The sequence below is a fragment of the Diceros bicornis genome, chromosome 12 (assembly GCF_020826845.1).
Source record: "Diceros bicornis minor isolate mBicDic1 chromosome 12, mDicBic1.mat.cur, whole genome shotgun sequence".
NCBI classification, from domain to species: Eukaryota; Metazoa; Chordata; class Mammalia; order Perissodactyla; family Rhinocerotidae; genus Diceros; species Diceros bicornis.
This window is the reverse complement of record NC_080751.1, coordinates 41,510,601-41,536,682: the sequence shown is the minus strand read 5'-3', so window position 1 is coordinate 41,536,682 and position 26,082 is coordinate 41,510,601. Positions and strand designations below refer to the sequence as shown.

Below are 26,082 nucleotides of genomic sequence, written 5' to 3'. Positions count from 1 at the left end.
TAAAGAAGTAAAAAAGGCATTTATATGAACAACTATATGCCAACAAATTGGACAACCTAGAAGAAATGGATAAATTCCTAGAAACATACCTAGAAACCTACCAAGACTAACTGTGGAAGAAATAGAAAATCTGAACAGACCAATAATGAGTAAGGAGATTGAATAAGTAATCAAAAACTTCCCAACAAAGAAAAGCCCAGGACAGATGGATTCACTGGTGAATTCTACCAAACATTTAAAGAAGTAATGCCAATTCTTCTCAAACCTTCCAAAAAACTAAAGAGGATGGAACACTCCCAAACTCATTTTACGAGGCCAGCCTGATACCCTGATACCAAAGCCAGATAAGAACACTACAAGAAATGAAGACTACAGGCCAATATTCCTGATAAACAGAGACGCAAAAATACTCAACAAAATACTAGCAGCAAACCAAATTTAACTGCACATTAAAAACAGCATATACCATAATCAATTGGGATTCATCCCTGAGATGCAAGGGTGGTTCAACATATGTCAATTAATAAATGTGATACATCACATTAGTAAAATAGAGGATAAAAATCATGTAATCATCTCAATAGATGTAGAAAAAGCACTTGAGGGCTGGCCTCATGGCTTGATGGTTAAGTGCGCGTGCTCCGCTGCTGGCGACCCGGGTTCGGATCCCGGGCACGCACCGACACACCGCTTCTCTGGCCATGCTGAGGCCACGTCCCACATGCAGCAACTAGAAGGATGTGCAACTATGACATACAACTATCTACTGGGCTTTGGGGGAAAAAATAAATAAATAAATAAAATTATATAAAAAAAAGAAAAAGCATTTGACAAAATTCAACATCCATTCATGACAAAAACTCTCAACAAACTGGGTATAGAAGGAACGCACCTCAACATAACAAAGGCCATATACGACAAGCCCACAGCTAACATCATACTTAACAGTAAAGGTTGAAAGGTTTTCCTCTAAGATCAGGAACAAGACAAAGGGGCCCACTCTCACTGCTCCTATTCAAGATACTACTAGAAGTCCTCACCAGAGCAATTAGACAAGAAAAAAAAAAAAGAAATAAAAGGCATTGGAATTGAATTGGAAAAGAAGAAGTAAAGTTGTCCCTGTTTGCAGATGACATGATCTTATATATAGAAAATCCTAAAGACTCCACCAAAATTATTAGAACTAATAAACAAATTCAGTTGCAGGATACAAAATCATCAAACAACAATCAGTTGTGTTTCTATCTCCTATCAATGAATTATCTGAAAAAAGAAAGAAAACAATCCCATTTATAATAGCATCAAAAACAATAAAATACTTAGGAGTAACCAAGGAAATGAAAGATCTGTACACTGAATACTATAAGACACTAATGAAAGAAACTGAAGACAAACAAATGGAAAGATATCCTGTGTTTATGGATTGGAAAAATTAATGTTTTAAAAGCCCAAAGCCCTCTACAGATTCAACACAATCTCTATCAACATCCTTAATGGCATTTTTCACAGAAATAGAAAAAGTAATTCCGAAATTTGTATGGAATCACAAAAAACCCTAAATAGCCAAAACAATCCTGAGGAAGAACAAAGCTGGAGGTACCACACTTCCTAATTTCAAACGATATTACAAAGCTATAATAATCAAAACAGTATGGTACTGACATAAAAACAGACACAGAAACCAATGGAACAGAATCAAGAGCCCAGCAATAAACCCATGCAGATACGGTCAACTACTATTTGACAAGGGAGCCAAGAGTACTCAATGGAGAAAAGATAGCCAATTAATAAATGGTGGTGGGAAAACTCGATACTCACATGCTAAAGAATGAAAATGGATCCCTACCTTACACCAGTCACAAAATTAACTCAAAATGGATAAAGACTTAAACGTAAGACTTGAAACCATACAACTCCTAGAAGAAAACGGAGAAAAAGCTCCTTGACACTGGTCTTGGCAATAACTTTATGGATACGACACCGGAAGCACAAGCAGCAAAAGCAAAAATGAACAAATGGGGACTACATCAAATCAAAAAGCTTCTGTACAGCAAAAGAAACAACAAAATGGGAAGGCAACCCACAGAATGGGACAAAATATTTGCAAATCACATATCTGATAAGGTGTTAACATCCAAAAAATATAAGGAACTCATACAACTCAACAGCAAAAAAACAAATAATCCAATTAAAAAATGGGCAAAGGACCTCAATGGACATTTTTTCCAAATAAGATATTCAAATGGCCAACAGGTATATGAAAAGGTGCTCAACATCACTAATCATCAGGGAAATGCAAATCAAAACCACAATGAGATATCACTTCACGTTTGTTAGATTTGCTATTATCAAAGAGACAAGAGATAAATGCTGGCGTGGATGTGAAGAAAAGGGAACCCTTGTACACTGCTGGTGGGAATGTAAATTGGTATGACCTCTATGGGAAATAGTATGGAAGTGCCTCAAAAAATTAAAAATACAACTACCACATGATCCAGCCATTCTACTTCTGGGTATATATCTGAAGGAAATGAAATCACTATCTCGAAGAGATACCTGCACCCCCGTGTTTACTGTAGCATTATTTACAATAGCCAAAACATGGAAACAACATAAGAGTCCATGCATGGATAAATGGATAAAGAAAATGTGGTGTGTGTGTGTGTTTGTGTGTGTGTGTATATATATATATCTACAATGGAATATTATCCAAAAAGAAGGAAATCCTGCCATTTGCGACAACACGGATGTACCTTGAGGGCATTAAGCTAAGTAAGATAAGTCAGCCAGAGAAAGACAAATAGTCTATGACCTCTCTTATATGTGGAATCTTAAAAAACCAAACTCGTAGAAACAGAGAGCAGATTGGTGGTTGTGGGGTGGGGGGTGGCTGAAGCTGGTCAAAGGGTACAAACTTCCAGATGAATAAGGTCTGGAGATGTAATGTAGAGCATGGTGACAACGTAGAGCATGGTGACTATAGCTGACAATTCTATATTGTGTATTTGAAAGTTGCTAAGAGAGTAGATCCTAAAAGTTCTCACCACAAAAATAAAACTGTGATTATGTGAGGTGATGAATGTGTTAACTAACCTTAACGTGGTAATCATTTTGCAATATATACATACATCAAATTATGTTGTACACCTTAAACTTACACAATGTTATATGTCAATTATATCTCAATAAAGCTGAAAAAAATACAGGCATTTACATAAGACAAATGGACTAATTTTTCCTTCTTACCAATTTAGACAGGAAAATCTCTCTGGACAATTTTGGTGGAGTTAATTATCCAAAGATAGTTTTGCAAAATCATAAGACACTCGGAAATGGATGTCAATGAATGCGTATTTCAATAGCAACAGGAATTAAACAGAGGTCCAGTTGAATGAGTTCCTTAATGAAAATGGAGAGGAGACTACCACTGCCCATACGTTTATTCTAAGGACTATCACGAGTCTGGTTCCATATTCTTACTAATTCTTTATATTTTGATGTCAAAATCTATAATTAATAGAGTGATAAATTAACTATGCAAAAGTTAGAAGAAAAAAAAGATTTACCAAAACATTCACAAGTGCAAGTTTTTACCCCAATTATCAACCCTTCATATCTCTTGACTTGAAGGGAAGTCACAGAAAATGCTTCTTATTGACAGGAAGAAGAGAAACTCAATTAAGATTTAATTTGCCTATTTTTTCAAACATATGCCTTTAACAAAAACGGAAAGACTGCATTTTAATATCTGTAGTTATCCTTTTAAACAGACAAAGAAAAGCACACACAAGAATTATTTGACAATTTCTAAAAGAAGTATTAAGGATATGCTTTAAATACTCTTATTTTTATACAGTGTAACATTTTTGAGAGTCAAGCCACAGATTTACTACTGGCTTTCTAAACATTTACCTATCTGAGGCACACACAATATTTAATAGTCTTTTAAAAATAAAATTAATATAATTACCCTCTCCACTAAGTATTTTTAGCACCCTCATCTAGATTTATCCTCCACTTTCCTTTTTGCAGTCTGAATCCGGGGACCTGGAGACAGCTTTATGTTTAACTCAAAATTAAAATTCTGCTGTCCTAGGTTAAGTTTTCAGCAGAACCTCTGTTCCTAGGGAAGATTTTTCCATACAGCCTCCTGTTGCCCCCTGCCCAAGAGAGGCTCAATGAAATAGACAGCAACTATACCCAGTAATACATCAGTGTTGCAAATAAAACAAGTGAGAAAATTCTAATTATGTGTTATTTTCTAAAGCTCCCCTAGGTAAATAGAACCTAGAATTTTCTTATGCTCCCTGAGTGTGGCGAGGGTAGAAATCAGTTTCAACTTTACATTACACAAGTGGATCAGAGGCAGGTTGGGACAGGGATATGAAGCAAACCATAAAAAGCTAGGATTTTGAAAGCCAGCTGGCTCACATGTTCACAGCAGTTTTCCACTAGAGAGAGAGAGGGAGGGAGGGAGGGAGGGAGGGAGAAAGGTGCTTCCTTTGAGATGTCCGGCCTGAATTTTGTATTGCCCCTCCTATTCTCTTATTCCTATGCACAGCTCATCGTAGTCTGTTGGGCCGCCATCTGTTCGTGGGTCAGGAATGGTTTCTTTCATGGCCATCAGTATTTAAAAGAGCTGGAGTTCGCCCTGTCCACACTGGATCGTGGACAGAATCCATAGGTACCATGGAACAAAGGTTCTCAACCAGGGGTGATTCTGTCTCAGGGGACATGTGGAAATGTCTGGTTTGTTGTCACAACTGGGAGGGTGGGTACTTCAGGCACCTGTTGGGAAGATGCTACCAAATATATTACAATGCACAGTACAGTCCCCACAACAAAGAACTACCAGCCCCAAAATGTCAATAGGACCGAGGCTGAGAAACCCTGCCACGGAAGGACAGGTTGGTAGGGGATCGAAATACCCAGTACAGAGAAATATAAGAATGTCATGAACAATAATATGGTTTAAAAATAGAAAGAGTTTTATTACTTATTTAAACTTTCCTTTAGGCCCCTGGGCTGATTTTACTTCAGGCCTCTGGGGTGTCTGCCAAATTATCTGGCTTTACTCAACCCCAGTGCTTTTAAACAGCCAACTGAGTCCTTAGTTACTGAAATATGTTGGGTGCTCTAAATAAATCCAAGGGCTATGCAACAAGTACATATGCTCTGCAATCTCAAAAATGCTTCCCCAACAAAAACAATGAGGTATTACGTTTTGTTTATTAGATTGGCGTAGCTAAAAACAAACAACAAATAACACTATTTTCATGGGACTGAGACCCACCAAACAAACCACATCACAAAATGGAACCACACATCATCAGATATTTTACAGGAATTCTGGAAAACGACAGAAGCATCCTAGCGTGCCCACAGTGTGATGTTTTGTTTTGTTGTGTTTTTAAAGTACCTTCAGAATTATCTTCAGTCATAAAAAGTCTCAAACAATAAGGCTGGGAGGGGATGGAAAGCGTGTCTTCCAAGAAGAAAAATGAACTCAGAAAAGTGCTAGATTATTCTATCTAGGAGGATCCTATATCTCCCTTTCACTTTATGAACTTCAAATTTCCCCCTTTGAATGGTAAAAGACTCCTTTGTCTGGGACAGTGTGACAGTGTTCCTTTCGTGATTCATCAGGTTTCTGATGGGGTCCGAGGGAGGCGGTGTAATTCAAAACAAAACAGGTGCAAGGAATAACAACCTGATAGGCAGGAACTCAACCTTAAAAAGTCAGAACTAATCTCAGCTCTTATAATCTTTAATATGATATACAGGGAGGCAGAGAACACTGACTGACCAGAGGGACTTCTTTGTGAAGCACACTAACACATAAAGTCAAAATTGCTGAAAAATGACTTCTCTCTTATGCACACACGCACACATCAATAGGAATCCTGACATTTTTAATAGTATTATTTCAATGTACAACATTAATTTTTCTAAAACACAGCTTTCTTTAGCTCAAAATCTTTTGCTCACCATTTACATCAGTGGTCTTCACGTTTTTGGATCAGACACCCCTATCTGGGGTGGTGGTGATGGTAGTGGCAGCAGTAGCACAAAGTAGTCATAACAGTAACTAACATTTTCTGAGCACCTACTGTTATATGCCAGAGACCCTGCTGAGCACCACTCTTGTATTAATTCACTTAATCCTCACAACCAACCTATAAGGTGGTTTTATCTTCCCATTTACAGAGGAAGAATCGAATTGGAGGCACAGAAATCAGCTTGCCCAAAATAACGCAGGTAGCAAGCAGCAGAGCTAGGATCTAGATGGAGACAAGCTGGCTCCAGAGTCTCTGCTCCTACTTACTGCAGGAATGATCTCTTTGAACACACACTCCCAGCTTTTATCTCCTTATTTAGTTAGAAATTATACACTACTCTATTACTATATTGTGTGCATTATGATACATCATATATATAAAATAATAGTTGAAAGGATGAGAGAAAAGAAACAACACACCAACATATTCTTCTACACACATTACTGTTTTGCACACCCCACTTTGAAGGACACAGGCCTACAGAGTCCAAATGGCTTGGCTTGGCATTTGTGGTCTCTCTCATGCTGACCGGCGCCCACTTAGCCAATTCCACATCCCATCCCCGACACCCTCCTGTACCTGACAGGCTGGCTTAGCCATTGACCCTGCAACCACCTTCTGCATGCCCTCCTCCGTGCCTTGGCTCACATCAAGTCCCTTTCTTGACAACAGAAAACTAGTTTAAAGGTTTCTCCCAAGACCCACTGTCCCCACAAAGCCTTTTCTGAGCTCTCCTCTCAAATATGTGTTCTTGGCCACTTGCCTGGCACACACCACAGCCATGTATGTCTGTGTAATTGTTTGCGGTATGGATGGCTTGTTTTCCATGGTAGCTCATAAGCCTCTTGAGGGCAGAGAATATGTTATATATTAACCTTTCTTTGTATTCTCCATGGCACCTGGCGTGGTATTATGCACTTAATAATCACTCAGTAACTATTTGCTAAATAAAAGAATAAATAAGCATTCTCCACATTTACTCCATATCTCTAAGGCTCAGGTACAGACAGTTAAAGTAAAGACCACCCTGGAAAGCAGAGGAAGCGATGGGATGGATGCTTTCCTCTTTGCTAAGCTCAAGGGAAGCACGACAGACTGACTTGACTCACTGTGACTCTTAGGGAAAGGACTTCCTGTAGTCCCCAGTGATCTGCACGTACAGCATGGGGGCTGTACAGAGCATTGAAGTTTCTAAAGTAATGGCATCCTTCCTGGCCTTGTTTATCCACTACTGTCTAGTCTGTTGGCACTTCTCTATGGTTAAAGGCAGTCTCAAATATAGAGACATGTGTAAGCAAGCCAATTTCAAGAGAAAAGATGTTTACTCTTTAATCCAAAAAAAAAAAAAGTTTTCTCTTGTCTTTTGGTGAGATTTGCTCAAATGTTATCTTTTCAAATGACTATTCTGATATCTCATTTAATCCTACGATCTGCCCTCCTCTCTTACCAATTCCTGATTCCCCTTATCCTACTCTACTTGTTCATATTGTCCACAGCAATTATTACCTTCTGTAAACAATATAGTTTACTTATTCATTATACTTATTAGAATATATTAGAATAAATTTTATTATAACAGCATTTACTATTGTCTGTCTCTCTGCTTCTAGAATGTAAGCTCTGTGAGAGCAGTGATCTTTGAGAGCAAGGGTCTGTCTCTTTTGTTCTCTGATGTATTCCTGACACCTAAAACACTGCTTGGCATGTACTAGCTGGTGCTCAATCAACAGCCGTCAAATGAAAGAATAAATAGACGACACCAACTTCCATTCTATCCCACACCTTGAAGGCCCCAGAGAGAGTCACTCTTGCCTGAGAATGTTCTTTCCCTCATCCAGAGAAGTACTATGGTATAGTGGTTAAGTGTATAAGCTTGAAAGCTTTGAATCTCAGTTCCACTTTTGACCATTTACCCTTGTATAACTTTAGTCAAATCTCATAACCCCTCCTACCCTCAGTTTTCCCATTAGTACGATGGGAATAATATCCATCATCCAGAAGAGCCTCCATGGGCACTTAATACACAGACACACACACACACCTATATATATACACACATACACATAAACACACGTACATACAATCAATAACTGGTGTGTGTAAATGTGTATCTGTGTATATGTATGTGTATATGTACGTATGTGTGTATATGCATGTATGTGTTCATATGTGTGTATATTCTTTTCATCTCTACTTTCCCTACTCTAAGCCTGAACAGTAACAAAAGCCTGGGGACACATCAAATGACAAATCTCTAAATTCTACATTCCCCTGACTGATACTATGAGTTCAGAGCATTTCAAAACAGCAGTAGCACAATGGCTAGTGACAGTGACAGTGCACTACAGTCAATGCTCCAAACCCGGCAGCTAAAAACTGTCTCCTACACCCAGCAAACACTCCCTAAGTAACACACACCAAAGAAAAAGTCTTTCGATATTTATAAGGAAGGGATTAATTCATCTTCAAAAGTAGCATTTTAATTAAAAATGACTTTTCTGGGCTTATATCCAGAAAGAATATATTGCCAAAAGGTAAGATTTAACAAGGTTTAGTTCTTTCTTTAATTTTAAGAGCCCAGTGCTTCCCAATCCTTTTCACGTCAAGGCACACATAGAAAATAATCTTTCTTTGGCACTCTGGGATAAACAGATGCTGCTGCTCCCAGCTGCAGGTGACTGCCTGGAGCCTCCTGCCCCCCTAGGTCCTGCTCAGACTCCCCCAGAGCTGAAGGAATCAATAAATACTTGGCACAACTACAGCCACGCCACTGGAGAAGCTCTGCCTTAGTCCTTCTTGGACTGGGAACCTTCCTAACAACTTAGATTTTTCTCCTTGCATACAAACATAAGTTCTCAGAAAGGAAGAGTGTATCTGGCCACTAGCGACAACAGCGAGCATTTTCTTTATGACTCACTCCAGAAAAAAAGCACACTGACCAGCAATCCATTTATAACTTACAACATCAGCATAATTTCATGCTTTTGTTTTCAATTTTCCATTCTGAAATTATATTTTCTGTGTATGAAATAAACAACAATGGAGATAGGCCAACCTTAGGTCACCAAATGAAATTTATCAAGTAATGTTCCATCTCTGCACAGCTTGAGTATTCTACTTTATGTTCCACAATTTTCTACTTTTAAGAAATATGAAAAAGAAACTGAAATTCTTCAGGCATAAGGTGCTGTATTATACGGTCACAGTTTTTTTGTGTGTGTGTGTGTGTGAGGAAGATTGGCCCTGAGCTAACATCTGCCAATCCTCCTCTTTTTTTTTGCTGAGGAAGACTGGCCCTGGGCTAACATCCATGCCCATCTTCCTCTACGTTATATGGGACGCCGCCACAGCATGCCTTGCCAAGCGGTGCGTCGGTGCACGCCCGGGATCCAAACAGCAGAGCGCACGCACTTAACCGCTTGCGCCACCGGGCCGGCCCTGGCCACAGTTTTAAAAGATGGAATTGATCATTCTTTTAAATTATATTTAATTATATGTTTTGGTGCAACAATGTTAGTAAAAATACATTTTTTCTAAAAACATTTCCTTATTTAGAAAACTCCAATAGAATTTATACTTAAGGCTACCTCTACCACTGGTTTTCTATTTGCTTCCACTGCTTCTCTCAGAGAGTAAAGGATGGTTGGTCTTATCCCTGTTTCTTGAAAAGGGATTCCTTCAGACAACTAGCTGGCTGAATTGGCCTACCTTTCTTTCTTTCCTGGTTTTCTGCTTTTCTTTTCCACACAGGTAATACCAAGATCTGCCTCTACTTTTGTCCTCATACTGTCCCTCTCAGCCTAGCACCATGTTTCCACTCCCATAAAGACCCTAACTCTAGCCCTAACATGGACTACATCAGGCTGTTACAGACTACAGCAGACATGGCCTTCGTTTGAGTCTCCTTTAGGCTTGATGCCCTGTTTGGCTGCTTTATCTTCTGCCTCGTCTTCATTTCTGTTATTCAGACGCTCCCTAGTCCCTGAGAGTTTAGATGGCTCACCTGGTTTGTAACTCACAGCTCCCAACACTGGGAGGTAAGAGCCTAAAATGCAAACTCGTGTTTTCACCCATGCCTAGAACCAGGCAAGCATACCACAGTGTCCACTGAATTGAATTTAATCTTGACCACTTTTTCATGGTCCCATCAGCTCCCAGGCCTAGGATCTACAATTCCTATGGTTGCCCATGTTTGAGAGGTTTTGTCACGCCCTGAAGGACGACAGAAAGTGTGGACTTCCTCTGTCCCTCTTTATAATACTGACAGACTTAACTTTGTTTCCAATGTTGTAGTATCATATCAAATTAGATTTAAGGAGACCAACTGAGTGACAAGGGATTACAAACTGAATGAAGAAGGATTCTTGGTTTGGTTTCCCCAGGCACAAAAAGTTGTTATTCACATCAACTATCAGAGAGGCAGCACGTTCGAAAGAGAAAGACACTACAGGCTTTAGAGTTGAATATCTTATCTCCACCCCTGACTACCTCTGTGACTTTACACAAGTCACTCTCTCAGGCTCACCTCAATTTCCTCATTAGAGACAGAGACTGAGACAGGGGGAGGGGTGGGGAGAATAACACCTACCTTGCAGGGTTGCTGAGAGCAGTAATGAAATCACATATGCAATTCACATGGGACGCAGGAGGTGCTCAAAATGTTCATTTTACTTCTCTATGGCAACTTTCCAAATGTGTGGGCTTAGGCTGTCTGAAGTCCATCCCTGGCTAATATTTCATGTCAACGCAAGTATGCAGCACTGCTACTCAGCTCCACAGCCAGAAAAGTGGAATCTTTTTGACTAAGATTTCTCAAAGTGCACAAATCAAGGCTCCAAATTTGGGTGGTGGGTGGGGGGTGAAGGTGGAATAAAAGAATTAAAGTGTTCAACAGATTCTTCTGGTAAAAACTGAGAAAATTTAATACCAGCAAAGGGATGTGCAGAACTGTAGTAATTATTTGAATTAACTGAAAGGAAAAAAAAGAGAATACTTTTGCCTAAAATGTTCAGATAAATGCAGAAGTGGTTTTTCTGCTTTAACAGAAGCTAAATTACCTCAACCGCCCACTTCACTTTACCCATATAGAAGAGCTTAATCAAAGAAAGCACGGATCACCTTTTCAATGTTCATACCATCAGAAAAATAACCAAAATAGACAGAAAATGAAACAACTGAAAATTCAAATTTTTACTTCAAATGGTGTATATATTTCCTTATGAATCACCAAAAGGTGAGTTAAGTACCCATGAATAAGAATAAATCATGATTGTTGGCCAAACTCTTCCTCAATACAAGAGAACTTTCTGAACTCCAATATGATTTCTCAGGAGTGATAAGTAACCTAGTAATAATGTTAAGTCCTCAACATGAAGAATTTTGGCAACAAAAACAGACGGTTAATTCTACTTAAAAGACAGGGTAGCCCTGCCAGTGTTGTTCCCAAATGAGGTAATGTCCATGGCTCTTATCTAGCCTTTATTGAAACTTAATGTCATTTACCACTGGCTCTCGTGAACCTGCTGCATAATCTCACCTTTTCTGATTGCATTACTTCCATCTATTTCAACATTGCAATTATGAACCTCTGGTTTTTAAAATGATTAAGAAACGAATCCCACATGTTCTTTCTTTTTTTGCATGTCCTATAATTTGAGTCTTTCTTCCATAGCCCCAGATAATTCAGAGATCAGCATATTTCTCATTTTCAAGGTATACTACAGCAATACTCTGAGGTTTGATATATTTATGTAAACATTTTTCAAAGAAGTTGAAATGTATAATTCAAGAAAATGTTCTGTGAAAGAATTTGTTTTCTGATTACAAAATGATTTCCTGCTTTTGAAAAAATAACAATTTTATATTTACTTAGCTGGCTCTGAAAGTCCCATGGAGATTATTATTCCTTTCAATCCCTAACATCTCTTTTCCAGGTGCAGGCCTTTTACTGATTTCAAAGGTAGCTTTATGTGGAGAAGGAATCTACAAGCTGTAGAAAGGAAAGAGAAAAAGAGCCCTCCTCATCTTAACTCCTGGTGCTTTCCCCATAAAGAACAACAGGGTGAAACAGAACTATTACAACACAGATGAGACACCCGAATGGACACGACAAAAAGATTTTCACATGCCTTTGACTTCCTTTTTTTCACCAGGGTATAAACCAGTCTTGAGAAAGGCAGGAATCTGTCTGACAAACATGAATACAACACCCAACACTCATACTGTTATTTCTTTTCCAGCAAGCCCTTCATCTCGCCAGCATTCAGGAATAAGAGCAGCAGCCACAGCCAGCCCAGAGTTACAGCGAGTTTTTAACCTTCTCAGAGTGTTTCACATTTTATGTAGCATAAAAACGTAAATTTGAGAATAACAGAGACAGAACAACAGACCATGTTTTGTTGCTGGGCACACTGGTAAAACACAAGCCAGACTTATTAGTGGTGTGTGTGGGAAACTAGGCTGGGAGGCCCATTTGTACAACTGGTGAAAGAGCCAAAGAAGCAAATCCAACTCACACTTCTGACAAAGTTCAGCCAAGAGTGGATCTTCAATAAAGAAAATCTGATGGCTGAACCCCCTTGACAATCTGAGCCTTCCTTCTAACTCAGCTGCATAATCTGTGAATCTTGGAAAAGCCCGTTCAGCATGACTCATTATTGCCAGCCCCTTCCCTTCAAAGCAGCAGCAGCCTCTGACAAGAATCAAGAGATCTAACTTGTCTGGGCCTCAGGGTCCCATGTTTGAAACAAAGATAATAACCCCTGCCCCTCTCTTCACCACAGGGATATAGTAAGGACCAAGGGAGATGAGTGCTTAAGAGTTTCTACTAAAGAAACTACCAAAGATCCATAATGTATATAACACAGACCAGAGGATCTGGGACCCTTGGGGCTCACACAATCTTTTCAGGAAGGCTGCAAGATTAAACTATTTTCAAATAGTTTGATACTCAGACATTACTTTCCTCTTTTATTCTCATTTTCTCACAAGTGTACAGTGGAGTTGGCCAGAGGCTACAAGGTGTGTGATGATGTCATCACTCTAATGACTAATGGAATGTGTGCTTGTGAGTTCTTGTGTTTTAAGATTTTGTTTTAGTTTCTAATTAAATATTGATAAACAAAAGCTCTTTGGGATGCTCAATAACTTTTAAGAGGGTCAAGACGTCCTGAGACCAGTTTGAGACCTGCCAACCTAGAACTTCAGACCCCCCCAAACTTGCAGTTCCCAGATAGGGTGACTCTTCACTCTCCCACCCCCACCCCACCCGCGAGCCTTTCTCCATGTTGTTCTGTCTGCATGGGAGACTCTCTCCCTCCCTTCACTTGGCTGACTTCTGCTCTCTGCTTAGATGTCACTTTCTCTGGGAAGCTTTCACTGATTCCCCAGTCAGGTAGCCCCACTATGTGCTCCCCTACCACTTAGCACACTATGCTGTGATTGCCCATTTTTCAGTCTTTTTTTTTCCTCCTCAACTCCTTTAATGCAAGAACTGACTTAGTCACTGTTTTGACTGTGACACATTAGTATGTAGGAGGCATTCAATATATACTTGTTGAATATATAAAATAACCAAGGAAGGAAGGCAAGAAGATAGGTCTATCCTGCATTCTCACCTAGAGGGAATAAGTTACTAAAAATATTAGTTTTCATTATAGCACAGGCTCATTAAAACTATGGTAATAATCTCTATCTATATCTACATATCTTATTGCGTAGTAGGTACTGTTCTAAGCACTTTATATGCATTAATTCATTTAATCTTCACCAAATCCCTATGAGGTATACAGTACTATTACACTCATTTAAAAAATGAAGACACAGATGTACAGGCAGTGAGTGGTGGATCTGAGGTTGAACCCAGACAGTCTGGCTCCAGAGTCTCATGCTGTTAACCACTCTACATACTGCCTCCGTGTCAGCAGCATAGACCTCAAGCTTATAACATATATTGGGATCTCAAGGCCATCTTTCAACTCTGCTCACGAATCAGAAACATGACCTGATATTTAAATCCCATCCCAGCCCTGCCCACTGTGAGTGACCACAGCAGCCATGTGAACAGCAGATCTTCTCACCAATATCAACTGTCCCCAAGTTTATAGTTAGGGGTTAAAAAGGACAGTTTCATTAAGAAGTCTACTTCTCATTCATTTGTTGTACTTGAGTCTTTTCTAGAAGAAATTTTAAGTTAAAAACAATAAATAAAAAAGTCTCTTTTGTAGCACAGAGAAAACAGGGAAGTAGGGTTTGATATTTCCATGTTATGCGGCAGGCAAACTCTCTCTGATGTGTATAGCTCTCCCTGTGCTTCCTGGGCTAACCTCTCTTTTAAGGAATGCTCACAACTTCACCCTGAACAGGATGTGGCCCAGAATGTTCTGCAGGCATATTTGATGAAAAAGACAAAACTTTATCTGGTTCAGAGAGGTAAGTCCAAATGGGAAAGCATGCTGTAGAAAACACAGGATTTAATGCAAAAGATGATCTGACCGAATCACAGAGTAATACTGTATTCATGATTATGATGAAAAAAGCACACCTAGGACATATCTGTTCCCTCAGCAATAGAAAAAAAGTTCTACAAAGTTTAAAAGCTTGTGTATCAAATTTTCACCTGAAATAGTATATGAGAAACCAAAGTTCATCTTGTGGTGTTTGACAGAAGTCACACAGACTAACTTTAATTACCTGAAGAAGTGTCCCATGAATATGGTTTTGCCGGAAACACTGGTCAGTGCAGTTGGGGAGTTTGGCCAACAGAGTTCGGATGGTGTCAGGAATTTCATCTATCATAACAAATGGGACCAAGGCACGAGCTGCCATTTCACGGGAGCGGTAGAAAGGTGAGTCACCACATCTGGGAAGAAATAAGAACACAAGACCATTCAATACTCATTTCTTCATCCATGCCTTTGGATATACTGATGTTCTATCTAGCTTTGGCTGGGACTTCCAAGCTGGGGGCAGGGGGAGTTGCTCCTTATTCCAAATGATGTTGGATTTTTTTGTATTTGCATTAGTTCTACAGGTGACTTTGCTTTTCTTATAAACATCATGAATATCTATGATGCTGTCACAGGGAGAAATGCAGAAAGGCTTTGGGAATAAGACAATAAACAGGTGGTAGCAAAAACAGCTTATTCCTCAACAATCAAACATTTATTGGGCACTTATAATGAACAAAAGCACCATGATAAGTGCCACGAGAAATAAGACAGACATTGCTGTCTTTGATGAGACTATACTCTAGGTGGCAAGATGAGAAGTACATTTGAAAAGACGACCAAAAGCACGAGACAGTACCGGAAAAATGATAAGCAAGTGATCTTGACATTACGGCTACAGGAGGATAAGACTGTGGGTTGTGGTATTGAGAAGGATGAACTCAGGAAGCAAGCATGATTCAAGTACTCCAAAAGAAACCAGGCAGTTGTTTCAGCCAGAGTCAGTAGTATAAAGGAATGGTAGAAATGCTCAAGGAATAGGCAGATGTGTCTGGTTGAAGTAGAGGCTCATGAATAAGAGTGGAACTTAAGGCTGAGAAGTGGGTCAGGCCAGACTGTGGAATGCCATAAATGGCAGACTATATGATCTGAACTTACTGTCAAGACAACAGGAGATGGACCCTCAAGTCACCAAACCCTTGCCTCTGGGCTGACTCACACCCAAAGCGCTTGAATAGAAGTCAGTTCTTAAATAAGTGAAAGTCATGGACAAGTGGTATTTTCAGATTCCACAAAGGTCGTTGGCAAGGTAGTCATCTAAGGGCCTCTTTGCTCTGCAAACACTCAGAATCTGAGAGTCCACAACCATTTTGTTGAAACTGTGCCCCTGAGAGCCTTCACAGATATATTATTATTGGAGAGGAAAGCCCAAGATGGTAAGTTCTAGCTTAAATAAGTTCTTGACTAGAACTCTCAAGACTTCATGCTCTTTCATCCAATTAAAAAAGTAACTCAACTTATAGAAACATCTTAGATGCCAAGACAAGGATGGGGAAGATCAGATGATAGCAGACTCTGCAGGGGAAAGAGATGGCCTCTTGTTTTTTTGTTTTTAAAATTAATCAGTATTCCAAGAAGGAATTATTGGTAAGATCTGGGCCATTAGGTCCATGTGGCCATGTAGACTTAGCATGTAAAGAGACAAAAAGCCCTATGACTGAAATGTTTTTAACATCCCAGAGGTATCACTGACATTTATTTTAATATGACAAGAAAAGTACAGATACAATTTCTGTACAAATGGAATGATCCAAGCAGAATTTCATCATGGGGATTAGGGTAGCGAGAGAGAAGAAAGATGTACAGGGTAAGTCAAAACATTGTGTCATTTTTTTTCCCTAAGAGTGTAGGTCCGTGAGACAGGTCAATCAGCACACACTTTCAGGATGGAGAAAAGCTCACCTTACGTCACATTATGGGAAGACACTGGAAGGCCAAGTTTACTGTAGGTACTTAGAGATTTCCCAGTGGTCTTTGACTAGGTTCTGCCAACTCACCCATTTTCTCACTTATTTTTCCTTTAACATGATTAAATGTTTAATCTGTAATTGGCGAACACAGTAAAACGCAGTTTGCTTTGGCCCATAGGGGTGGGTGGGGGGGGTTAGTGAGAAAACTTCACTTGACAGAGAAAAGAAAATACTCTGAAAATGCTTTGAGATTTAATTAGCAAATGACCTCACTCAGCACAGTCATTTGTCAGAAGCTTCCCCATCTGTCTGTCCCCCAACCCTCCAACACACACACTTCGTGTTACAGTGTGTTTTATGTTACCGAAAGGGCTCTTGTGTATAAATGTTTCTTTTCAAATACAAATAACTCTTGACATGGTTACAAATGTTTAGTTTCTAATTAGCAGTAACTGTACACTAAAGAATGCCCCTCCTTTTGCTCCTGACCTTTTGCAAATGATGATTTCCCAAAGGAATCTGGCATCCACACAGGAGAAAGAATGCAAAGTGGGAAAAGTGCCAGAATTTTCTGCTTTTGGATACCCTGTACTAGGGTATTTTCCAAAGGCACACATCAGGATAAAGAGCAAAACAAAACCTCCCCTCAAAAAAGTAATGCAATTACAGAAAAAGAGAAGAAGCCTATTTCTAAAGTAATATTTAATTAAGTAACATTCATTATAGAGCAATGATTAAATGTAATTTCAAACTCCTCTCCATTGCAAATTGTTTAAATGGAAGGAAAGATTATAGTCAACACACAACATGAAGCAAAAAAACATTTCCAGGTTACTGTTTCGTCAGCTATTGGGGGCTGGGAGGGGGTCTGATGAGATTTAGCTTTTCTCCAGGTATATGTTGCCTGGAGTGTGAGGGGATATAAACATAGTCTTTTCAGCCCTGAGGGGAATATATTTGAAGCTAAAATCTATCTTTCCCCTGGATAAAGTCTTCTAGTCTTCTTACATTCAGTAAATGTGCCATAATCAAGCAGATATGCTCTTCAGGGACACAGAATCTAGTGGCTATTGGGACGAAAAATTAGAGCACCTGGATTTTCATCCTGCTTGAACACTGATTTTTGTGACTTGGACAAGTCATAGTACCTCTCTGGGTCTCAGTGGAGCTGAGAGTGGTGGCAATAATCTACACTCGGTGCTCTGATGTGATGTCTATGAAAACATTCCAAGAAAAAAGGTGCTTTGGAAATACAATGTTTTTATAGTGCATTGTGCCTGTGTCTGGTATAGGACCAGCATGTTCTAGCAACCACAGGCCTCTAAGTGGCCCCAACAGAAGAATTAAGACTGTGGTGTGAATGCTATACCATTTTTAAGAAGGTAAGACAACAAACTGATGATATGAAGGCAAGGAGATTTTTTTATCCTTTGGCCTCCATTAAGAGTGATGAGGAAGAAGCTCAAGCACTTCTGAAAAGAAGTGAGACAGCCTCTAGCTCTCTAAATCTCAATTTCTTCCTGGAAATAAAGCAAATGGATTTGGAATCTCGAAGATTGTTTCTACTTTTACCATAGTTTGAAAATCATTTCCTCAGTAGCCCCGACTGTGTTGCAGGCCTGAATACTAGGTGCTCCGCAGGACCTATGGCACACGTAGACAACAGAGTCTTTAAACATCTAGCCCTCTTACCCCAATAAACCCTTCCACGTTCATTTTAATCACATATTTATTGATTGCCTACTGTGTTCTTGGCACTGTGTAACATGAAAAATGACAGACTTATAATAATAATACTTGCATCCTGCAATTGTACAGCTCTTGGCAGTTTATAAAATGCCTGCACACGTATTCTCTCTTTTTTGTGTGCGTGTGCGCGTGTGTGTGTGTGAGGAAGATCAGCCCTGAGCTAACTCCATGCCAATCCTCCTCTTTTTGCTGAGGAAGACTGGCTCTGAGCTAACCTCTATTGCCAATCCTCCCCCTGTTTCTCCCCAAAGCCCCAGTAGATAGTTGTATGTCATAGTTGCACATCATTCTAGTTGCTGTATGCGGGACACTGCCTCAGCATGGCCGGAGAAGCAGTGCGTCGGTGCGTGCCCGGAATCCGAACCCGGGCCGCCAGCAGTGGAGTGTGCGCACTTAACTGCTAAGCCACGGGGCCAGCCCCACACGTATTCTCTCTTTACTATGTAATATTCCTGTAGGACATGAGGATATTATAAACCTAAATTAACAGATGAAAAATAAAATGAAGCTCAGAAAAGCTAAGTGGACCCTCCAGGATGTGTAAGCAGCAGTGTCTGGGTCAGAACCGCCATCCATCGCTCCAAGATGGAGCTCATGGGCTATTCCAAGCTGTAGCTCACACCTGGAAATTGAGGAAGCATAAAAATATTTCCCATCTAATTAAAGCACAAGCTTTAATTTACAAGTATGTGGAAAATCTCTAGACAAGTGAGTTGGGTTTTTGTTTTTTTTTTTAACATTTGTAAGATCATGAAAACATTTCAGAATCTAATGTAAACTGTGGACTCTCTCACAAGAGAAAATAGATTTATGAACATATACACACATTTCCCCATATAATTTCAGGAGGTTCATGACGCACATCCAAAACCCTTAGGGAGTGTTTCCCAGACCCAGGTCAAGGATATACAGTTGCTCCTTTGCACACAGTGTGACTGCCAGGTATGTGCTTTGCTTTAGAGATATGGAGATGCAGAAATAGGACACTGCTCACAGGGAACCACCAGTTTAGAGGGGGAGCCCAATCGACAGCCTCCTGATCACAAATCAGCAGTACCCACGGAGAAATACACAGGTGTGGAGCGGCACAGACGAGAGAGCAGGAAGGAGACCTGGAGTGGCTTTCTGGAGAAGATAAAGGACCTGCAAGTGAGGATGATACACACTTTTGGACTTCAGGAACCCTAGAGAGTTTAGAATATAGTATTCTGACCAGGAAAGACTACTCTTCTGAGATCATCCCCTCACTTTACCCAGTTTCACAGAAGGGTGGCTAAGTTTTTTTCCAGGTGTTTCCCTTCTCTATTTACCCTCAGAATCTGTTCCAGTTTTCCCGAAAGGTTTCACAGGTAAGTGGTTGGACATCACCAAAACTGCCTCTGCTCCCCCTAACTGTAGGTTAGGCATGGAGACATCTACTGAGTGCCTAGCCAAGCATGCCCTGGGTTAAGCACCAGAGACTCAGAGAGCCAAGTCACTGCCCAGGCCACAGGGAACCTACAGTCCAGTGGGAAAGATGGGCTAATCAGTCAATGCTTCACAGGGCCCTGAGAAGTAAACACAGGCTGTTGGAGAAGAACTGAGGCAGGACACTCAGTGTGGGTGGTCTGGGAGATCATGGTCCAGCTGAAACTAAGTGGGGTCAGGTAGAAAGAACATTTGGGTTTGGCATGAAAGAGGTGCCCTCGCCAGGCCTGCACCTTTCCCTCATGAACCCAAACTGCCCCTCAGTGCATCCAGTCAAAAGGAAGGGAACTGAGGTTTATTAAATGACTACTGTGTGCCAGGACTGGCTACGTACTTTAGACTCACTATTTTATTTACTTTACTAAATCTTCCTTACAAGGTCATTATCACCATCTCTATTTTAAGATAAGGAAAATGAGGTTTCCCAACATACTTTAGGTCATAAAACTAGCAAGTGGCAAATCCTGCATTCTAATTAGGGTCTGTCCACCTGCAAAATTCAATCTTTCTAAGACTTCACAATGTAGTTGCCTCAAAATCCTCAGAGCCTTGGAAAGGCCAAAGGTTTCCAAAGTAACTTGTTCAACCTAATCACACTGAGGCATGAATGACTTATGTAACTAACCAGTCTCTGATTGGTAGAATATAAAGCAGAACAATAAAAATGATGCTGATAATAATTAACACTTATTGAGCATCTACAGAGGGCCAGAATTAGTGTTAAAAGCTCTGCATGTATTACATCATATAATCCTCACAGCAAAGCAGAATGGTTGAGAGAACATTTGTAGGTAATGTGGGAGAGGTATTTTTGAACTGAGAAGACTCCGTGAGGCCTGGTGGCCTTGAGTGAGTCCCCCATTCCACAAGACCCAGAGTGACAGTCTTCAGATAAGTCTCAGAATTGCTTCAGGATCCAGCCAATATCCCTTTCTACTCTCCCTCACTGACATATCTAATGTTCTCCAGGTCTTCTGCATTCCCAGACCAAGCTCCAGCCCTAATCCTCACTTTCCAGAGGTCAAGCTGTACCTTATACAAATCAGAAGCCCCAAACTTCTGCTGATGACGAAAACGATCATCCACTTTCTCTAGATGCCCCTACTCGACCAAGGGATTAGCATCTTGGGAGCTGGGCTGAGTTTGAAGAAACTATGTCTGACCTACCCCCAAGCTTCTCACTCAATTTACTCAAGCATGCCCTGCCATTATGGTCTTGTTTCGTATATAGTATGATCGATTGCTCTTGGAGAATGATCACCTATTGACAATCTTAAAAGTTGAGACAACCCTACCTTGCAGGGTATCTCTGAAGGCTGGGTGAGAAGGAGTAGGCTGAGGCCTCAGGTTATACTACTTGAAAGAAAAAAATCTTTCCATGTATATTGTGTCAGGCCAACCATTGTTTCATCCTTAGTGCCTTTGCACACTGCACTTCACTCTCACTGGAATCAATGTCCTTTCACCCTGTACACTTGGGGAACTCCTCTTTATCCTCTTAACTCTGCTCAAGTATCACTCCTTTTGCAAAATCTGACTGCACTTCCTCTTGTCAGAATCCATCACTTTCTGGGGCCGGCCCCGTGGCATAGCAGTTAAAGTGCGCGCACTCTGCGGCTGGCGGCCCGGGTTCGGATCCCGGGCGTGCACCGATGCACCGCTTGTCAGGCCATGCTGCGGCGGTGCCCCATATAAAGTGGAGGAAGATCGGCACGATGTTAGCTCAGGGCCAGTCTTCCTCAGCAAAAAGAGGAGGATTGGCATGGATGTTAGCTCAGGGCTGATCTTCCTCACAAAAAAAAAAAAAAAAAAGAATCTATCACTTTCTTTCCCATATCACTGCAACTGCAAATTCAGATCTGTCCGAGGAGGGTACACATCTCATTTGCCTTCCTCACAGTAGCCCTTGGGCATCAGGTTGGCTAGACCAAAATGATCTTGAGAGCAGAAAGAGGGTCTTTATAGTTCTGAATAATATAGCTTATAGCCTAGGAGTTAAGAACATGTTCTGGAATCCAGCAGACCTGAGTTTAAATCCAAGTCCTGTCACTTGGACAGGTCTGTGAACCTCCTAAGTTTGTATCTTCTATAAAATGGGGAAGAGTAATTACCTCATAGGGCTGTTGTGAAGCTCAGATGAAATAATGCATAAAAAACACAATGCCTATAAGTTAGTGATCAATAAATGGTAGCTATCATTGAATCTGGTAGGTGGAATAACTTTCAAACTTAAAAGCTTTATCTGCATGTACAAACTCTCTAGTGTTCTCTATCTCAACAACTGGCTGAGAACACAGAGCCTCGCTATTCCAGATAGGCTTCAAGCACTCACCAAGGCCGACTCTTCCCCCTCCCACCAACGGAGCTGAGAAGGAAGACTGAGTTTCTTTGGGGCTAATGGACTTGTTTACATGAGGGTCCACCGCCTTTATTCTTCAGGTCTAGGGCCCAAATTCTATTTTTTGTCAATTCTAACGCTGTTTCACCAAAGATTTCTTTTTCCTTTTTATTATGTGGTTCCTAGTTTCAAATCTTGCCTTCAGGAAACACGTACATGTGTGGGTCTGTGTGCATGCAGAAAGGCGAGAAACCACTAAAAAAATAAGTTTGTACCAGTGAATTTGAAAAGGCAGACATTTCAGCATGTCCTGTGACTATTAAATATGTTTTTGTTATAAATGTGGCATTCCTGAAGCCCTTCTCCACATTCTCAGGTGAGTTCAGTGCCCATCAAAGTTGCCAGATTCTCCACTTGTTCTTCCTATACCAATTTTCAGTTCATCAAAGGGCCTACCACCACCTGAACTACTTGTTCCTTTCCTGCAACTCAAACCACCAGCACTTAAAAGTTGCATTTACTGTAATCTTGCCCTTTGCACAGGTCATGGATTTCTTTATTCAAATATATTTCTTGGAAAGGTAATGGGTTCAGGACTTTTGAAGTCTGATTTTTTAAAATCCTTGGTTTGGGTAGTGAGGGGGAAATAAGCGCAGTAGACAGTAGCTAAGATAAAAATTGCACATTTCCAGCTTTCATGGACAAAAAAATATATATGTATCTGTAGGTAGAATGTTTAGTTTAAATGTCTATCTACTGGGCAGCTCAAAGCAGTAACTGCTCTTTGCAAATTAACTTTTGCAGAGAGCAAAACCTTTTAAAAATATTTTTAAACGTTACAACCTTTCTAAAATATTTTTATGAAGAAATGCCGACAATAATAAGCCACAATAGAACATCTGAAAACTGCAGCGTGTAACCACCTGGGACAGCCCAACCAGAGTCTAAGCTGTAGAAGACACATCCTTTTAAGGTCACCTCCCCTCTGCCTCCAGGTTACCAAGGCTTTACCCAGGCTGACTAGTCACAGGCTGTTAATCCCAAAGTGGTGAAAACGGCAGCTGTCAGGAGCTGGGAATCGGCCTCCATCACTTTGACATCCCTCCACTTGCCCCTGCAAGAACTGGGCACAGCACTTGGCCACGTACATGGCAAGGACATGGGGTCATGGATGTAACTGGCAATGGCTACTTGCATTCATACTATTCCTTTCAGTGTTAGGAAATAAAGCAAGGGACTCTTCCAACAGGGATGGGAGAAGGTATCCAGTGTGGTACTTACTTTAAAAAGCTCTTTGATTAATGCTCTTTAATTATTTAGAATTACAAACACATCTTAAGTAAACAAAAGGATGCATGATTTCTGAATGCTAATCCTTGGTTACTTGCTGATATCAAAACATAGAGATGAAGCAGGAAAATTATATTTCATCTGAAATTTCATTTCATTCTTTCATTATTTTTTGCCTAGATAACAACAAATACAATTTGACACTGATTTTTTCAGATTCCAACCAAATTGTCTGGACAGCTGGAAAGAAGGGTTTATTCCTCTGGAGCACTGAAATGCGGTATACCTTAACAATCATTCTTTCCTGACTTGGAAAAACATGGAAAAGACTTTACAGCAAAATAAATATAAAAACTTTGGAAGCCTAGAGATTAAAAGGGAATCATTAATTTCAGTCTTCACTCAAAATAAAATGGAGTATTATAAACTGGAAAAAATATAAAACTCTAACATAAACGGCATAAAACTTTCCTAAGCAATGAAAATAACCACTAGATTTAGTTGGAAATTTTGGCATAATCTTCCCTCCCAGTCCATCTGTGGGGTTTCTCTCTGACCCTGGATCAACAAGCCGCATGCTGGTCTACTGGTCTTCTCATGGACAGCTGGAAAAGCATTCTGAATCTACCCTCAGGCTCTCAGGCTGGGATAAGCTGCGTGCAGGGCAGGAGCACAGGGCTGCAGCTTATGCAAATTGAGTAAAAGAGCTGCACCTTCCTCTCAATAGCAAAAGCCCTCACATTGTTTCTGCTCTGGCTCCACAAAAGATGGAGAGATGAAGACATTCAGGCAGCCACTGGTTCTTGAAAGGGGTGGAACATAATACCTGGCCTCAGCATGTCTTCTTCTTTCCTTGCAGGTAGTGAGTGGGCCGGAGAAAACAGTCCTGAACATGCTGAGTCTCCTTGTGGTGACAGTCACTGCTCAAAGTTCTCAAAGTGATTTCATACAGGTGAAACCTACCCCATTAACCTTTAGAGCATGTGGTTCCATGTTTACAATAAATGGTTTTCAGTTCACAAACACAGGACCGGGTGGTCAATTTAAGAACCTACACAAAGGTATAGAGAGAATTTACTGTCTTCTTTTTAATCTAATATATATATTTAGGAGGAAGGTTTGGAAAGGAATGTTTTTGGTATCGTTTTTAAAAGTTTTTTTGTTTGTTTTTAGCTTTCCAGTGTTCCAGAACCTATGATAGCTCTCTATTGCCACATTAAATACAAATTTCTCCTTCTGGCATTCAAAGCACCCTAAATCTAGCCCAAGACTGGCTGGACAAATCCTAGGTGCTGAGTAAATCTTTCTTGGATCAAGAGAATTTGACTTTTCAGGTGTCTATTTCTGAAAAGACATTAAAATCTTGTAAAATCTAAGCAACGTTATGAGTCAAGTGAGTGCTCAACATACACTGATGATAATTTTAAAATAAACACTTTTAAATGTGAACAATTTTATTAACTTCCCTTCTGATAAAAATCTGTCACATTTCTGAAAGATTCCAATACTCATGCTAAAACCCAAGGAAGGATAAAGGAAGGTAAGGTAGGAACATTTACTGAGTGTCTGCTAGATGTCAGGCAATGTGCTAGGTACTTTCAAATATCTTATCTCATTTTTAATACTCACAGAAAACCCTCTGAAATAAGTATCTAATACTATATAAACATATGTAGGTTTTTGCTCTAGATGGTCTAGTGGGAACATGTGCAGAAGGATGAGTTACCAAATAAAATGTAACCACAATTAAAGAAAGTACATTGCGCATTGTGCCAATTTCTTTCGGTTGTGGTAACGGATGTGCAATCCTTTATAAGCAATTTATCCCACTAATTCCAATGGTTTGGACTCATATTTGCAGATCCTATATACAATGAATTGGTGGCCTAAATATGTTTCCTACTGCTCTAACTAGCATTCAACAAAACAAAACCTAAAGCTTTCAAATGTATTATCTTTAAGGAAGGCAAATTAGTCACTAGGATATAATAATTGACCTAAAGTCATCCACCAAATTGTAGTCTTTCTAGCACAGCCATCAACCAAAAGTTCGTGAAGAACCCTATGTTAGACTAGGACAAGCTCCCTAAAGACTGTGGCAGTGACTTCTGCTGTCCTTTATCAATATTGATCACCTCGGGTCAAAGCATTTCCAGTCTTTCATGTAGAGGCAAGTTCAAAATGTCCAAGAATAAAAATCTTGAACATTTTTAATGACAAGAGACACACACAGTTCGGTACATTGGCAGGATCTTCATGGGCTTAGGAAAAAATAATACACATAGTTATCAGCCTTAAGGGACTATTTTGGTGGAGTGAACCTACTGTGAAGCAGAAACTCTTACCAGGTCCCCTTGGTGTCTCTTAAGTGAGGCTACTTGTAAAACATCCTCAAATTAAAATATTAGTATCTAGCAATGTGGCCACAGGCAAGTTACATAATGTCCTTTCACATCCTCATCTGTAAAAGGAAATTAGAATAAGTGATCTCTGAGGTCCCCTTCAATAACACAATCAAATAATTCAACGGACATTTAAACATTCCAGGCAGATAGCTATCTTTTTTATTTTAAAACATCTTTATGACCTCTCTCGACTTGTTCCATTGCTTCATCTCACAATATTATTGATGCTGATAATAAAAGTTTTATGTCTAACACTAACCACACTCAATCCTTCTATAGTTGGAGCCAATTTTCTCTAGTTTGAGCATCTCTGGAGTTGAAGAACAAACAACCAGTGTTTTCTACACACAGGAAAAC

At 40.0% G+C, this 26,082-nt stretch overlaps 1 protein-coding gene across 2 annotated transcripts in view; it reads right to left on the bottom strand.

Annotated features, from left to right (window-relative positions):
- Positions 1–26,082, bottom strand: part of THADA (THADA armadillo repeat containing) — a 312,115-nt gene that overhangs the window by 131,007 nt on the left and 155,026 nt on the right. For both annotated transcript variants that reach the window (XM_058551343.1, XM_058551342.1), the window contains one exon: positions 14,751–14,919. In XM_058551343.1, coding sequence (XP_058407326.1) covers positions 14,751–14,919 — 169 coding nt within the window. The remainder of the gene's footprint in view (positions 1–14,750; positions 14,920–26,082) is intronic.